This window comes from Aspergillus bombycis (genome assembly GCF_001792695.1).
Source record: "Aspergillus bombycis strain NRRL26010 chromosome Unknown contig00101, whole genome shotgun sequence".
Lineage (NCBI taxonomy): Eukaryota > Fungi > Ascomycota > Eurotiomycetes > Eurotiales > Aspergillaceae > Aspergillus > Aspergillus bombycis.
This window is the reverse complement of record NW_019170103.1, coordinates 1-17541: the sequence shown is the minus strand read 5'-3', so window position 1 is coordinate 17541 and position 17541 is coordinate 1. Positions and strand designations below refer to the sequence as shown.

Here is a 17541-nt window from a genome sequence, read left to right as displayed (position 1 = left end):
ATTCCATTACCTCCCCGTGGAATCTAATCAACATCCGCCACCTCGACATGCCCCAGGGCTCCTAACATGGACGACTTTCCATGGGATCAGGTAAAATCTGGAGACCTGGAGAGCCTGTTGGTCGTTCTCTTTTCGAGTTCGACATCTCGCAGAATTCATGCTCTCCAGGAACTCCGTGAGAGAATCGGTAAGTTGGCCCCAAGCAACCCCTCTCGTATGATCCCTCGCTAAGCCTTCACTCTGTAGGGTCAGATCTCCCACAACAAGCCCGTGAGCCTCTCCTTGGGCTTCTCTTCAAGACCTATCCTCGCTATGTCGATCGCCCCTCCCGTCAAGCCGTCCAGCAGTGTCTCCGCTCGCTTCTCAAGGCCCCGGTCCCGACCGACGACCTAAAATATCTCACACAGAAGCTGCAAGCTGAAGCGTCCAAACCTGCATTGTCATCTACCTCTGCGCTGGTGCTTCTGGAATGGTGCTCGGTTATCCTACAGGCTCTAAGCAATGATCCTGAAACACCGCTTTCGGCTATATTAGACATTATCGCGGCGGATGCGAAGTTACTTGAGACTTGTTTGGCCTCTAACCCCAAGCTTTCAGTGAAGCAGTCGGCCCTTAGAGTCACGAGACGTGCGCTGCGAGCCGTTTTCTCGTCGGGAACTTGTGGCGAGGATGCCGTCCGTCAGTCTACTCGTCGATTGACGAGCGATTCAACTTCGGGACAGAAGAATGCCCCCTTCCTGGGAGTCATCTCCGGCGTGTGCGCCCGCCTTCCGGTCAAGAGACCTGTCTTGGAAGAAGAAAAGAAGCCGATTATCAATTTCTATGTCAAAGAATTAATTGGGTCGAAAACCGTACCACCAGCTCACATCGCAGATGCTCTGTCCGACTTCTTCGTCTCTTTCGTTTCCTACGAAGATGTGACATCCGACATAATACCACCTCTCGAAAAAGCCATTTTGCGTTCCCCAGAGGTGGTCCTCGGCGGACTGCTACCTTCATTATGCTCGTCATTACCCGAACAGATGGACTTATCAGAGATTCTGCATTCAAAGCTGTTGAAGCACCTCCTTTCCAGCATGAAGTCAAACAATGCTGCCATCAGACAGGGTGCTGTTCAGTCGTTTGAGTTATTACTCTCAAGATCGAAAACTGAAACCGTGCTTCTTAAAGTCACAACCGAAGTTGTCGGTCCTTTGAAGACGCAGAAAATTACAAACCCCGAGCAGCGCGCCGTGTATGCTCAGGCACTCTCAGCTACTCTGCCTTCCGCTGATATTTCGAAGGAAGTGGTCCAGGGATTTGTTCCCGTGTTTACACGAGAATCCAACGAAGCTGCGCTGGAACAGGAAATAAAAGCATTCTGTAAACATCTAGCATTTCTCGTCCAACACAAGATAAAGGTCAACGATGATGTTATAAGCACCATCGTGAAGGGATCTGCAGAGAAAAGAATTCCATTCCGAAAACTTTGGCAGCTCAATGTGGGAGAATTGCTCTGGAACACTGATTCATCGACCCTAGTTAGTCCTGAAGTTGAGTCGTTCGTGACCAAATTCATGAGTAAAATGAAGGATCTGTTCAACGAAGTGGCTTCCAACCCCTTACCGTCGGCCCAGAATGGATCGTTATCGACGGCCTACGTCTTCCTTGCACTTGCTGAGCGGTTGTCTTCAGTACAGGGCTTCGAAAAGGCCATATGGGAAGAATTGGCGGCCCAGATGATGGCTCTTAGTCCTAAGCCATCTCTCCTTCTCAACCCGAAAGCTTATTCAAAGTTGGCCACCCAAGGAGAGGTCGAGTGGGTTACGAGAACGCTTGCAGCTGTTTCGTCTGGATCTAAGTTTGAGAGTGCAGAAGACGCAGCCAAGATTGCATGGGGCCAGGCGTTTATCTATGCCATCACCATGCCCGGGCTTCAATCAAACTTCCGAGAGCGTTCCGCTAGCATCCTGTCAGAAGTTCATCTTAAACGAGTAGGATTTATCGGTCGCATCGTGATAGATTCGTTGTGGGGTTGGATACTTTCTTTGAGGACTTCTGATAAAGAATCTGCGCCTGTATCTGCAGGATCGGAAAGCCTGAAATTCCTTCATTTGGTTACGAAAGCTATTTGTTCACCTGTATCGAGTCTTCCGGAACTAGAGAAAGCTTCTTCAGAAATGAAGAACCAGCTTATTGAACTCATCGTCATTGGCCGTCCTGAGATGATCCCGAATGTCTCATGGATTACGCTTTGTCTGAGAACTGGCATCGACCCTGGCAACCTCGTCCGCGAATTCCCCGATGAGTCTATGAATCAATTGACCCGAGTGCATGATGACCCAGTTCAATCCAGAGTTCCTCAAGTCGACGATGCTATTTGGAGCGCTGCCGGCGAGTTGGCTTTCGTGGCGCCTGACACTATGGTTTCCCGGCTTGTGGCTCAGATCAAGGACGATTTGGATGTTTCGCGTGTGTCCAAGTTCACTCCAACTGACGTTGCCATTGCTCGGACCCCCGAAGGAACCATGTTTGTTGATGTCCTCAGCACTAAGTCGAAGTCGGCTTTCAATAAGAACACTAAAGACTATGACATCCTCAAGTGGGAAGAGGAGTTACGGGCACAGCTGGCCGAGAAAAAGGGCCAGAAACAGAAGAAACTGACTGCGGATGAGCAATCTAAAGTCAAAGCCCAGCTTGCGAAAGAGTCCAAGATTCGTGAAGAAGTTCTGCGGGAAGCTAAAAGGATTGAAAGAGGCGCTGGGATCATGCAGGGTCTTGCAAGCGGCCCGGCAATCGAAGCGGATGGCTGGATCAATACCGCAGTGGGATCTTTGCTGTCCCTCGTGAAGGCTGGTGCAGGTTTACTTGCCGGTGATGTCGTGTCTAGGGCCTATATCAAGTGCGCGGAGAAGGTATCTTCACGTCTGGGCCCATTGCGATCCTTCGTGGGCATTGCGACTCTGCGGGCACTTGGCAGGAGCCAACTTTCCCCCGACATGGATGCAGAACCCCTCGGCCAACTTGTGACAAGAATTCTTTATCGTCTGCGGTTTGCATCCGAGCAACGTCCGTTTGATGTCACGTCTCTGGCATACATCCTTCCACTTGTTCTCCTTGTTCTTAGTGGAAACGGAATTGATGAACAAAAGGGAGATGAGGAAGGTGAACAAGTACTACTTGCGCTTGAGTTCCTGTCCTTCCATTCAGGGTCATTTACCGACGAACGTCTCCCTCGTGCTGAAGTTCTAGATCACTTGCTCACATCAATGCAAAAGTACACTCAGCATTACAAATTGGTTAAGGATACTCTGTTCGATTTCTGCAGGTGTATCTCACCTACCATCAACAATGCTGAACTAGACGTTCTTCTGCAGGGCGCCATCGTTTCAGATGCATCTGTTCGCACGGCTGTACTGCAGGCTATCGATGCCGAGATTGACCTGACCGACCTAGACTTCTCTGAACACATCTGGCTAGAATATCATGACCACGTGGAGGAAAACGCCGAAATAGCCGAGACAATCTGGGAAGATAATGCACTGGAGGTCGATGACTCTTCCTACGGTAAAATTATCCCGTATCTTGCCTCCAAGGATTCCCAGCTCCGCGGTGCCGCTGCTCGTGCGTTGGCACATGCCCTTGAGTCCAATCCTACCAAGTTTGATGAAATATTTTCGGAACTGCAAGCTAAGTACGAAAGCGAGGCCAAGCCTAAGGAGCCAGAAAAGGATATATATGGGATGCCGAAGAAGATGGACATGGCCGATCGCTGGGAATTCCGCAGCGGTATTGCCCTCGCTTTTACTGCCATGACGAACGGGTTTGAGGGCGAGCAGATCGTGTCTTTCCTCAGATTCTTGATCGAACGAGGACCTCTGATTGACCGAAGCCCTGTGGTCAGAGCACAGATGGCTGATAGCGGCAGATCTGTCATTGCTGAGCGTGGCCAGCACAAGGTTGAAGAATTGATGAATATCTTAGAAACGACTCTGGAAACATCAGATAAGGGAAGTGAGACCTCTGACCTTCTCAACGAGGCGGTGGTTGTTCTTTATGGCTCTCTGGCCCGGCATCTTAAAGCAGACGACCCGCGTTTGCAAACTGTTATCAAGAGGCTGCTTGCTACCCTCCCAACTCCTTCTGAATCTGTTCAATCCGCTGTTTCTGGATGTCTACCGCCTCTCATCAGACTGTCGGGCTCTCAAAGCGCTGGCTACGTGCAGGAGATGCTGGACCAGCTTTTACAGTCCAAGAAGTATGCCACTCAACGTGGAGCAGCTTACGGGCTTGCAGGCATTGTCAGTGGAAGGGGTGTCTTATCTTTACGAGAATTCCAGATCATGACCCATCTTCGCGCAGCCACTGAAAACAAAAAGGAACCACATCAGAGACAAGGTGCTCTACTGGCTTACGAACTTTTTGCAACAATCCTGGGCCGCACTTTTGAGCCATACGTTATCCAGATCGTTCCGCAGCTTCTGGCTAGCTTCGGTGATCCCAATGCTGATGTTCGTGACGCTTGTCTTGATGCGGCAAAGGCTTGCTTTTCCAACCTCAGTTCTTATGGTGTCAAGAAAATCCTTCCTACCCTTCTTGACGGCCTTGATGATACTCAATGGCGTAGTCAAAAGGGTGCTTGTGATCTGCTTGGTGCGATGGCCTACCTTGATCCACAGCAACTAGCAGCAAGCCTGCCTGATATTATTCCTCCCCTCACGGTAGTCCTGAACGATACGCACAAGGAAGTGCGTAATGCTGCAAACCGGAGTCTCCAACGTTTCGGTGAGGTCATCAGTAATCCAGAGATCAAGAGCTTGGTTAGCGTGCTTCTAAAAGCTCTGAGCGATCCAACGAAGCATACAGACGAGGCTTTGGATTCCCTCATCAAGGTTTCTTTCGTCCATTACCTGGATGCCCCTTCCCTGGCGCTTGTTGTTCGTATTTTGGAGCGTGGTCTTGGCGACAGATCGAATACAAAGCGGAAGTCTGCGCAAATTATTGGCAGTTTGGCCCATCTTACCGAGCGCAAAGACCTCACATCGCACTTGCCAATCATTGTCTCTGGACTGCAAATGGCTATCATCGATCCTGTACCCACCACTCGTGCTACTGCGTCCAAGGCCCTTGGATCACTTATTGAGAAACTTGGAGAAGATGCCCTTCCAGACCTTATTCCTAACCTCATGGCTACTCTAAAATCCGACACCGGCGCCGGTGATAGACTGGGATCTGCTCAAGCCCTTTCCGAGGTTCTGGCAGGATTGGGTACCACGAGACTCGAGGAGACGCTGCCTACTATACTACAGAACGTCTCCAGCTCCAAGCCAGCTGTTCGTGAAGGTTTCATGACTCTCTTTATCTTCCTTCCAGCTTGTTTCGGTAACAGCTTTGCGACTTACCTGGGCAAGATTATTCCGCCTATCCTCTCTGGTCTGGCTGATGACGTTGACTCAATCCGCGAGACCTCTCTTAAAGCGGGTCGTTTGCTAGTTAAAAATTTCTCTTCCAAGGCGATTGATCTCCTTCTCCCAGAGCTCGAGCGCGGCCTTGCAGACGACAGTTACCGTATCCGGTTGAGCTCGGTTGAGCTGGTCGGTGATCTTCTCTTCAGCATCACTGGTATTACGGCCAAGGCCGATGGCGAAGAAGAGGAGGAAGAAGCCCACCAGGCCGGACAGTCCTTGCTGGAAGTTCTTGGAGAGGAAAGAAGGAATAGGGTTCTATCTGCCTTGTTCATCTGTCGCTGCGATACCTCGGGTCTTGTTAAGAGCGCAGCAATGGGTGTCTGGAAGGCGCTTGTTGCGTCTCCGAAAACACTTAAGGATATGGTGCCTACTCTATCCCAGCTTATTATTCGTCGTCTTGGATCCTCGAACATGGAGCAGAAGGTCATTGCCAGTAATGCACTTGGAGATCTTATTAAGAAGGCCGGAGAAACTGTTCTCTCGAGTCTGCTTCCCTCCCTTGAGGAAGGGCTTCAAACATCGCCAGATGTGGACGTTAAGCAAGGCATCTGCATTGCCTTGCGGGAACTCATTACTTCTGCAACTGCCGAAGCCCTGGAGGATTATGAGAAGGTCCTTATCTCTACCGTTCGGGTGGCTCTTGTTGACAACGATGAGGATGTGCGTGAAGCTGCTGCAGAAGCTTTCGACGCCTTACAGCAAATCCTGGGCAAGAAGGCTGTGGATCAGGTTCTGCCCCATCTTCTGCTACTATTGAGAAATGATGAAGATGCTGAGCAAGCGCTATCGGCCCTTTTGACTCTTCTGACTGAACAAACACGGGCCAACATTATCCTTCCCAACCTTATTCCGACATTGCTCACCTCTCCTATTTCTGCTTTCAACGCCAGGGCACTTGCTTCTCTTGCTGAGGTGGCAGGCTCTGCGATGACACGCAGACTCCCCACAATCCTGAACTCCCTGATGGACAACATCATATCATCTACAGACGATGCTCTCCGCGACGAGTTGTGCAACGCATTCGATACCGTCTTGGTATCAGTGGATGAATTTGATGGCTTAAACGTTGTTATCAATGTCATGCTGTCGCTGATGAAGCATGATGACCATTTACGCCGTGCTCAGGCGGCAATTCACCTGAACAAGTTCTTCTCGGATGCTACGATCGACTACTCTAGATATCACCAAGACTTGATTCGCGTCTTGCTGATTTCCTTCGATGACAATGATAAGGGTGTGGTCAAGGCTGCGTGGACAGCGCTGAGTGGCCTAACATCCCATATGCGTAAAGAGGAAATGGAGGTGTTGGCCATCCCCACTCGTCAGGTCCTGCGGGGAGTGGGTGTGCCTGGAGCCAATCTTCCTGGCTTCAGCTTGCCAAAGGGCATCACCGCTATCCTGCCGATCTTCCTGCAGGCTCTTCTCAACGGCAGTGTTGAGCAGCGTACCCAGGCGGCTCTTGCCATCGGTGACATCATTGATCGTACTGCAGCAGATTCCTTGAAACTCTTCGTGACGCAGATCACAGGTCCTCTCATTCGAGTGGTGTCTGAGCGATCAGTAGATATTAAGTGTAAGTCATTCGTGCTTCTCTGTGGAGTAAGTTATTGACAACTAATCTCACCGACTAGGCGCTATCTTCTACACTCTCAACAAGCTTTTGGGAAAGATCCCGCTTGCTGTCAAGCCATTCCTGCCACAACTTCAACGGACGTTTGCTAGAGGTTTGGCAGACACGACCAGTGAAACTTTGCGTAACAGGGCTGCCAAGGGTCTTGGAATTCTGATCACGTTGACGCCAAGAGTTGATCCCCTTATTGCCGGTACGGTTTTCCTTATTCTCTAAACTGTGGATACGGAGTTAGTGCTAACCTAGAGATCAGAGCTTATTGCGGGAACCAAGACCGCCGATGTTGGCGTCAGAAATGCCATGATGAAGGCCCTCCAAGAGGTGGTTGGCAAGGCCGGTGCTAACATGAGCGAGGCTTCCAAGAATTCTATTCTTGCGCTTATCGATGACGACGCTAGCGATCAAACGGGTAGGTTCTATGACAGCCTACAAAAAGTTCGTTGCATATCTAACTGTCTGATAGATTCTGTGGCCATTACGAATGCCAAGTTGCTTGGTGCGCTGGTGAAGGTCCTCCCTCCAGCCACTGCCACCCCTCTTATCAAGTATGTTTGATCTTCCATACATTTCTTGAAAGGCACTGGAACTAATGAAATTGCAAGGAATCGCGTGCTTACGACACACCCTACGCATTCATCAATTTTGGGGCTCAACGCCTTGCTTGTTGACTCTCCAGCATCCTTGACGGAGAATTTCGCCGCCGAAACGATCTCAGTTATCAGTCAGGGCGTGACAAATAAAGATGTGAGTCAATATACGATTCCAGCGCACAAAGCTAGGATGCTAACACTGGAAAGACCTTCATTGCCGACAACAGTGTTCTGGCGGCTGGAAAATACCTGTTGATCGACGATGAGCATCGCAGTTTCGAGAATAACAAGGCTATTTTCGAAGCCTTGGCACCGTGCATTCAGCCAGGTGCACCCTCGGACACACGTCGTTTGGCGCTAGTTGTTATGCGGACCGTCAGCCGTCTTCATCCAGAGTTGACCCGGCCCCATCTGGCTCTGCTTGCGCCACCAATCTTCGCCGGCGTCCGCGACATGGTTATCCCCGTGAAATTGGCGGCCGAGGCTGCCTTCTTGGCGATCTTCTCGGTCGTGGAGTCAGAGAGTGCCGTATTCGATAAGTATATGGCTGGGCCGGGGGCCGAGCTTGCTCCAGGACCAAAACGGAGTATGTCGGACTACTTCAAACGAATTGCGCTACGTCTGGCTAGTCAATCTCGGGAACGCAAGGAAGCTGAGGGTGGACAAGGAGGCCTGGGTCTCTCCAACGACGAAGTGGAGGATGAGAAAGAGTTGTGGAGTATTGGAAAGGTGGATTTGGAGGAAGGCCCCGTGGATGAGTGATTGTTATGGTAGTTCTGTTCTGCAGCGCTGCATGAACTAGATCTATACCCCATTTGTATGTGGTTGCTGTTGTTTTCTGTCAGGAGGATGACTGGTTGGTTATATTTGTCTATATGAGAAAGGGAAGCAAAACCGAAAAGAAGTGAAGCCAGGTGAGTAGATATGATCATGATGACGACGATGTGACCAATGCATGATTTTCTTTTCTCCTCTTGAGATGCGGATGTATAGTATGTAGCTAGATAGACTGACGAGCCTTATCGGGCGGTCAGCCTCCGCCCTCCCTGTGTATGGTCACGTGGTCACCATTGGTGGATTCCCCACGAACATCAAAGGTCAGTCGCCCTTCAGTTGGTTAGGATAAGGGTATACGGTCGGAGAGCCAGGAGAACAATACTACGGTAGGCTATTATTCCAGAAAGGACATGCAGAGGTACGTCCTACCAATGCTCATGGCCATGACGGAAGAGGGGGGCCTGCTTAGAAGATCTGGGGCACAAGCCCTAAGGTGGATCAGTCTCGCTTAGGAGCACAGTTGCTGAGCTAATCAGCCGGCGTATCTTCAAACTCCTCACTTCTGGATTCTCACCCGTCGACGAGTGCAACGAACATCATCCGCCAACGACCGTCGATACGCCGACATCAAGATGTGAGTTCATCTCCAAATCGTGATATCGTGACTTTGCTGGGGGATCACTGCTCTTCGGTGGCCTTATATGCCCTGATTACGCCCCCCCGATACGGCCCCTCTGGGACTACTCCTTTGGAAAAACAATTTGTTCGATCGATTTGGGCTTCATGCTGACCGACGGTTTTTCATCCACAGGGTCAACCTTCGCACCCAGAAGCGCCTCGCCGCCTCCGTGGTGGGCTGCGGCAAGCGCAAGATTTGGCTCGACCCCAATGAGATGAATGAGATCTCCAACGCCAACTCCCGCCAGACCATCCGCAAGCTCGTCAGCGATGGCCTCATCATCCGCAAGCCCGTCACCATGCACTCCCGCGTCCGTGCCCGTGAGCTCAACGCCGCCCGCAGAATCGGCAGAAACCGCGGTCTGGGTAAGCGTAAGGGTACCAAGGAGGCCCGTATGCCCAGGTATGCAGTTATCCTACTTTCCCTGGGACGCGACGAATGACGGTTGGCTGGTCCATGACCAATGGAATCAATGTCGTGATGGGTTATGCCGTGGTGGAACTCTTTGACTGATGGGTTCTCGCATAATATAGCCAGATTCTCTGGATGCGCCGCATGCGTGTTCTCCGTCGCCTCCTCGTCCGCTACCGTGCTGCTGGCAAGATCGACAAGCACCTTTACCACGAGCTCTACCACCTGAGCAAGGGTAACACCTTCAAGCACAAGCGCGCTCTCGTTGAGCACGTAAGTTTCCGCCCAATCCGCCCTTCTCAATCACCGTTTCTCGGTGGGCTCATGCGCGAGCCCTCGATGTCATCAAGACCCCCACACAATTGATACGGCGACCGGAATACTGACTTATATTCTCCAACAGATCCAAAAGGCCAAGGCTGAGCGTCACCGTGAGCGTGTCCTCAAGGAGGAGATGGATGCCAAGCGTGCCAAGAACAAGGCTCTCCGTGAGAGACGTCAAGAACGTCTCGAGGCCAAGCGCAACGCTCTGGTCGGCGAGGCCCAGGAGTAAATTCCCATCCGTTGACAACGTGTTTTGGCGGTGCGGAGGTTGAACTGGGAGGAGAAATCAAGAGACTCGGTCAGCCTACAAGAAAAGTCTAGGTCGACCATTTCTGTTTTCTCAATGGCTTTGATTCATCCGGGACGGTTTTTGGTACAAGGGTGATCCTGGAACGGGGGCTTGGGGAAACAGAAGGAAATGAATGCATCTCTTTTCTTCCATGGGCCGTCTGAAAAGAGAACCAGGGAAAAGAATGAAAAATACCATTTGATTAAAGCAAAAACAATGGCATGGCGCTTTGTGTGATACGAATACTCCGATTTTTTCATCTGCATTCTACCTCAACTGCTCTTCAATCCCTCCCAAAACGCCCGGATGCTCAAACTTCTTCAAATACCCTCTCTCTCGACCTCCCCAAACCAGGCTGTTTTCTACCGCATCTATCTTATCTCCTAATGTCGTAACGTTTTACTGAATCTCACTCGAGGGTTAGGTCATGTAAATGTGAATTGTGTTCAGCATGAGGTCATAATCGCTCTGTGATGTACCTGTAGATACACCCCTCCGCGTGGGTACACATCTACCCGTACAACTCAACCATGAAATCTCCACCAGCACGCCAACCACCATGCGGCTGTAGGTCTAGACCCTCCAAGTTGGGTGGGAGTACGAATATAGCCATCATGGTGGGTATATCACCTCAAATATTCCTGCCCCCTCCTTTTTTCCCCGTTCTATCTATAGCCATCTTCCCGACATCAATAGCAAACTATCAACCGCTGTACGTCGAAATTTAGGTGATTCTCTTATTCGAAATAACCTCTTTGTTTGTTCAGTTATTCCTGATAGTGGTGGATATTTGAGTTTCAACAAAGATATATTTTTGGAACCCCGTCGCTGCGGCCCTACGAACAAAAGAATCGAATATTATTAGTTCACACCAACCCACCTTCAATGGAATGAGATGCTCAACACAGCACCCCTCTTTAAACCTAATCAGTGACATCTCTTTGTAAACCTGAAATGTGTTTCACCACTAGCGTGGACCTAGGGTTAACCAACCAGCACACCGATGTCATAGCCAATGAATGTATATCAGAAACGGCAAGGCAATGTTCAACAGTTTTAGTGTTACATCATGGAGTATCGTACATAATTATCGCTGGCCCAGCTTAGGGCTGAGGTGAAAGAAAAAGTTAAAGTACAATATACTGCGAATGATATCAAAGAGAAATACAATGCAACCATCCCATGTATCCCTCAATGTCAACCTAAGAGAACTTCATGGCTCGTGTCACATATCTTGTATACTACCGCAGAGACACACCCCACTGCTTCACTGCTGATTCCTTCTTTAGGAAGACCTTAGCGACGACCGCCTGGGTTATGACACCAAAGGCTACACCTACGGTCTTAGCTGCGTCGCTGAACCAATTGGGTGTACCGCCCTCGCTGGAACTTCCAGATCAAACGGATCACTCCGTGTACTGCGCGGGCTAATTTTAGTCACCAGTTCGTTTGCACCGCATGGTTCAAGTTCTGCCGCCGAAACCCGGTAGCTGAATCTCTGCAAGCTGCTCCCTAGACTACTTCGCCCAGGAAGAATGAGAGTGCTGCCCAAGCTACGATCACTGCTATAAATAGATCCGTGCTCTGAGCTCAAGGGTAATTCGGACCGTCTTCGCCCCGCATGGACAGTTGGTAAAATGCTATCGGAAAATGTTCGAAGCGGTAGATTCTCCCCTGGAATAACCGGCTTTTGGTCATATTTTTGGTCCATGAATAGAGACTGAGTTGTATCTTCTATTCCAAGCATGTCGTTTCGCAATCTTCCATGCATCTCTGCGGAATCTGAAAAAGGATCCGAATAGCACGCTGATGCTCGATTGCTATCATCCTGGTAGTAGGCGCTCATCCGAGCTTCTGGTGCATATTTGTATTGCGAGCGCATAGACCCTCCAGAAACGTATCCGTACTGTAAGCCAGCCGAGGAATCTGCCGATTGTCGGTCGGCTCTTAGAAGCTTTTCATTCCCTCCAAAGCATTGGTCTCCGCCTGATCTCCTCCGCCTGTGTCTGAATAACAGTAAGCAGATCAGAAAAACAGCTGCAATGAAGCCCATCGCACCGAGTACGCTGCCAAGTAGAGTGCGGAGCGAGGCACGTGATCCATTGTCTGGAGACGAAAGTGAACTTCCATGATCCGAGTTGTTTTTGGGAAGGACATCTCCCGTTGCCGTTGAGGTAGTCGCCGTTGAAGGCCCTCTCGTACGGGAGGTATGCCTTAGGATAGCCTCTGTGGAGCTCGAGCTCGAGAAACTGCTATGTATGCTTGACGCAATTGGCTCCAGCGTTGAATAACCGGCATCATAGGATGATACTAGACTGTATGTCTTCGTAATACCCTCAGTACTTGAAGGATACGAATCACTAACTGTAGTGGTGATGACGAAAGAGCTGACAGGTGGTAGATGCGTTGGTATCGTGTTAGGCGTTTCTGTACTCGATTGCGACGCCGTTGCTTGCGATGTGCTTAACGTAGTAGGGTCATTGAATGGGGAGGTCTCAACGTCTGGTGATGGATCTGTAGTTAAGTTTGGTCCGTCGGTCGAAGTGGTAGTTATCGGGGAGGAAGTCGAGGTGGAGAGATTGATGGAAGGCGATACAGCCGCGGCTGACCTTCGCGGGACTTTAGTACATCGTAAGCCCTGATGAAAGATAATGGAAGGACTGGACATTGACATGTCGTCAAGCCCGCAGGCTAGAGGGACGTGACAACCGTTCTGCTAGAGCAGGAAAGGCACGGCGTAGTGCGTCAAATAACACCACAGTAAAAGGAAAGGAACGAGTACTGTCAGCAAGGACGGCGCGTATGACGGTGAGTAGCGATATCAATCAAAAAAATCGACCGAAAGGAACGTGTAACCGACGAAGACCCAGGACTATGAATAAGGAAAGACAGATGCAAGCATATTAGGTTCTTCTCAGTATGATATTCTCTCTACAGATTGCAGAAAACAAGCCATGACAATAGGTGTCAGAGGCGTTCACTCGCGTGGAATCCTCCCGTTTCAGGATAGGATGGTGAAGCAGTCTCTAGTGATCTAGAGAGGGGTGCGAAGGTGGGATGTCAACCACACCAATATAGATCGAGGAAGACGCAAGAAGATAGAACAAACAATACAACCAAGTCCAAGAGAAGAGGGTGAAAAAGGAACAACCTTGAACTGAAACTCGAGGTTAGCCGGGCGTGTAGCCAAACGCGGACGGACCATAACATAACATTCAATAAAAGAGAGACCTGGAAAACACTATTCGGTGAAGCTTACGCAGGGGATGGATGGCTGTTGACTCGCATCGGAGGAAAGGCTGAAACACTATCCATCCAGAACATCCAATCCCTTTCACAGAGGGGGTCTGTGACATTGGGACCTGGGCGCTGTTAGTCTCACTTGCATGGGGGGAAGGGAACTTTAAGCCCCCAGCCCCCGATTTCGCTAACAAAACACAGTGAAGGGGTAGTTAGTGAAGAAACTTGGATCCTTCTGAGGTAAGAAAGGTGGATGGTCAATGTCAGCGTCAAAAAGCGTCCTCGGCGGAAGGTTAATTAATGCAGGTGTGACCCGAGATTGCGACCGGCAATTGAACTAGTAGAAAAGAAGCGAAGGGAGACGAGGAGGAAGTTCACTTGAATTGCGGTGCCATTGGCATTGACATTTGCATTTGCAGTCGCAAATCGCAACAAGTTCGGAGTGGGGTCACTGGACCATCAGGCTCCTTGGAGACTAGCCTCATCACGGCTTTCAGGTGATGTCATGTGCACCAAGCAATTCTGCTGACTCAGATTTCGTTCTAGCATCTTTTTAACTAACTACTAGTAGTTAGTTAATTCTCTCGGCCCGATTCTTGCCGGCCGCTTGGTCTTTTGTGTGTGTGTGTGTGTGTGTGCCATACCCACTGGTAAAACGAATGATTCTTTTGCCCTCCACCTCAAGGACGGTAGGTTTCAACCATTGAGATTTCGGATTGATCAGAGACACATGCAGAGCATAGGATTACCTTCCCAATCAATAGAAGTCTCGAGTCTTGACACAGCTTCCATCGGCCTGTCGAAATTTTAGGGCAAGGATCAACTCAAAACTCCTTAAAACTCCTTAAAACTCCACCCGGTTTGTCCGGTTATCAGCCACCATTGGCAGCCATATAACAGTCGCGGTGGAGAAGTTGTCCCCAAAGGTTACCTTGGATGGAAGGCTGCATAACACTTACGTACTTGGCACAATACAGTCCAGACAATATAACAGGTCGTGGCCGCCATTTTTTTAGTCTTTCCTCTAATATATGATCATTGCCCCGGGGGGTTCTTCTATACATTATACGGGCGTGGCCAAAGGATAGCGATAAAATCAGCCATGTCAGGGGCTATGTTATTAATTAATCACCAGTAACTAACCAGTGAACTACGGAGTATTGTGTAAACCCCAATGTTGTCTTATCCCACGAAAAAAGCCGCCAGCACTAGAGACGGACTAATCCGCACTCCCGCATACTACTAGCAAAACACCCCAAGCCGAAGTAGCCCATAAGCATTAACGGCCCATTACTTTGGCCCCTCCATGCCTTCTGTTCCCTTTTCCTGTTAGATTATCTTTCACCAACCAAAAAACCTACCACGACAAGATTCTCATTGTTTGGTTGGATCTTACTCTATTCCACGGTTGGTTCTTCTCTGTCACTTTGCCCCTGGCCCACCCTTTCACTACCTTTTGGCCCCTATCCTTAACCAAACCCCCACCGCACCTGACCCCCTCAAGCCCTCATACTGGCTGTGCATGCGATGTGATTATTCGGCCTCACTCACTTCAAACCAACGCCAAATCAAGTGTCCGTTGCTTGATTGATCTTGTTTCTCAACTGAAGTAGTGTTTTGTCACTAGTTAGAAGCCTCGTATCATGTTCGGATGGTGTAGTTCGCTGGGTAAGGCTTCCCCTCTTCTATCGTCACCTTGCTTCACCCCGCGCATTATGTTGCCCACCGTATATACCCTACATGATCCAATTGTGGACGCGGCAGCTGTGTGGGCTTATGGTATACGAAGGTCCTCCCACCTAATATTCTGAACTTGGTGCGCTACGATTCCCCGGTCGCTCTATATTAGAACGACAAGTATCAGCTGTCTGCCTCGCTAACAGCTCTTCTAAGCTATGGCGGAATTTGGTCCATCTAAATACTCGGGTCTGCCACCGAAACCAAATATCCGCATAGCGCTCTCTTTTAATAACAAAACACAAACAAAATCATGACGTTTGTCAAGTCAAATTGCAGGGCTAACCATTGTGGTAGGCTTCCCTTCAGTGAGCTCAGAGCCTGACAGGGAGCGACGAGCTCCATCAGGCCCAACACCTTTGGACTTCCCAGCGTATAAGCTCCCTGATGCCACAGATGATGATCCGGAGGCGTCTTTGCGGCAAGTTCATGATATTCTAGCGTCCATCAGAAGGCCACAAGATATCACACTCGACAAGTTCAAAGCCCTCAATTTGAAGGTGGAAACAGGTCTCTCTGCTTCATGTATTGTCCGTAAGGATGGGCCCGATTTTTTTCCTCCTCTGCCTTGGGAAGATACGTCACCCAATTCGTCCCCGTTGACCGAAGATGGTTCCCCGATCTTGATGGAGAATGGGAATTCCTACCCACCAAAAGAGCGATTTGATGTGCTGAAGGAGGAACTACTTCTGGAAAATGACGATGCGTTTCGAGAGGTGGCACGGTTACCTCCGCGCGAGGGACGTCAAAGGGTCCGGGTGACCCATGCGCGAAAATTCTGGACGGGGCTAGAGCGAATGGCACAGTACTGGGACACGAGCTTGGATAACTATTTTGAACGTCCTGCAACTCCCAACCAGGCGGCCGAAGGCGAGTCCGGAGACAGAATGCAGACGGACAATGAACCGTCACCCTGCAAGACTCAGCAAAATCCGGAGACTCAGATGGACATTGACCACCCACTAAATGCAGCAGCTCCTGAAAACAATGTTCCTAGCGAGAGGGATGGTGAGCCTGAATTAGTAGCAATGTACACGGGCCGTCGTATTGGCGCTGGTCATGAAATGCCAGAGGATATTCGGGAAGAAACGATTAGGGCATTGACCGAAATGGCGGCCTGGCCTTTTGGGTGCCAAGTGGCCCTTCCCATGCTGCCTCCGAGACTATCCCTCCGAACATTGTTATTCCCTGTTCGCCAGACGTTTGCGGCTGCTCGATCGCCTAAAGATCGGCAGCTAGCACGAAGTGGTGTCATGGAAGGACCCGTCTTTTCCGCCCAGTGCCGACCTGAAACGTGCTTCCGGGCGCCTGGGGACGTTCCTGGCACTGGATTTGGGGAGGTATGTGATTTGTTACGTGAGGTTGGTGGCATGCTTCTAGCCGCCCAAGAACGAGCACGTCAAGGAATGACAGAAGTGAGACCTGGCGAGGGAAAATGGTGGACAGCGACGCCGCGATGGGGTGGTGCACCCAATGATGCAGTGGGTGATAGTGGCAATTTTACCAATGGTGAGGAAAAGCCGGTGTCGGAAAATGGGAGTTCTCGCAAGCGCTCTAAATACGAACATCCCTTCTTAGCATCCCGTCGACCTGGGTCCTCAAAGAAGTTGAGTAACAGCGAAAAGTGGAAAATTGTTCAGCCAGGCCCTGGTCTTTGGGACAAGCGAATGAGATATATACAGATCGGGAAGGGCCCAGACAACCCATTTGATGATGTCAGTAGTTAAAGCACGGCAGTTATAATTTTCATGCTGACCAGCCGCCGCAGATCTATATGCTCTCTTGTGTCAACCACCATATATCTATCCTTCATTTGCGCGTCCATCGCCGATACATTGATATCATAACCTCGGGGGAGAGCGGTTTTCCTTCCGAATCTGATGCTACAGGACAACCGTGGCATGTGCTACAGCTGCGGCGAACGAAATGGTACGATTTGTTCAATGCTGAGGATCGACTTGAAGTGTTCAAAGGAATATGGACTATATTCCATCACCTTTTGCGGTGCAACTAATGCAATAGCTCGAGCTTTGGTCATCGTTGACTAAGTAAGCTACCCTAAACTGGATATATATCTCTCTAGACCACATGCGTTAGAATCCTACTCTCTGTGACACTTTAGATCAGCGATATATGTGCTTCGATGATCGTTTATATATCTGTTGTGTGTACATTCAGAGCGGGTCATCATTCCTATTATCTGGCTACTGAGGCGCTGTCTTCTTCATTTGTGCTATTTAGCACACGGGTGTATAGAGAAGAGGGAATACTTCAATGCACGTAAATATACAAGCATAAGAAGGCCTACTTCAGCTACACTGGATGGAGCGTAGAGCCCGCATTCACTATTTCCAATATATCAAAGCCATCCATAAACTTACTATTTTTTTTTTTTTTTTTTTAATTTTTAAAAAAAA

The 17541-nt window shown here is 49.7% G+C and overlaps 3 protein-coding genes across 3 annotated transcripts; 2 read left to right on the top strand and 1 right to left on the bottom strand.

The window, feature by feature from the left end:
* Positions 1 to 66: 66 nt before the first annotated feature.
* Positions 67 to 10087, top strand: ABOM_010142 (putative translational activator; the record flags this gene model as incomplete). The annotated part of the gene is made up of 10 exons (XM_022537270.1): positions 67 to 187; positions 247 to 7020; positions 7079 to 7270; positions 7331 to 7486; positions 7541 to 7622; positions 7680 to 7821; positions 7875 to 8425; positions 9256 to 9525; positions 9657 to 9807; positions 9938 to 10087. 10 exons carry the CDS (start codon positions 67 to 69, stop codon positions 10085 to 10087), a joined length of 8589 nt encoding a protein of 2862 aa, XP_022385575.1.
* A 1396-nt stretch (positions 10088 to 11483) lies between these two features.
* ABOM_010141 (uncharacterized protein) lies at positions 11484 to 12821 on the bottom strand (the record flags this gene model as incomplete). Its single annotated transcript, XM_022537269.1, has 1 exon — positions 11484 to 12821. One exon carries the CDS (start codon positions 12819 to 12821, stop codon positions 11484 to 11486), a length of 1338 nt encoding a protein of 445 aa, XP_022385576.1.
* A 2461-nt stretch (positions 12822 to 15282) lies between these two features.
* Positions 15283 to 16851, top strand: ABOM_010140 (uncharacterized protein; the record flags this gene model as incomplete). The annotated part of the gene is made up of 2 exons (XM_022537268.1): positions 15283 to 15313; positions 15422 to 16851. The coding sequence occupies 2 exons, from the start codon at positions 15283 to 15285 to the stop codon at positions 16849 to 16851; spliced, it is 1461 nt and encodes a 486-aa protein (XP_022385577.1).
* Positions 16852 to 17541: the final 690 nt, after the last annotated feature.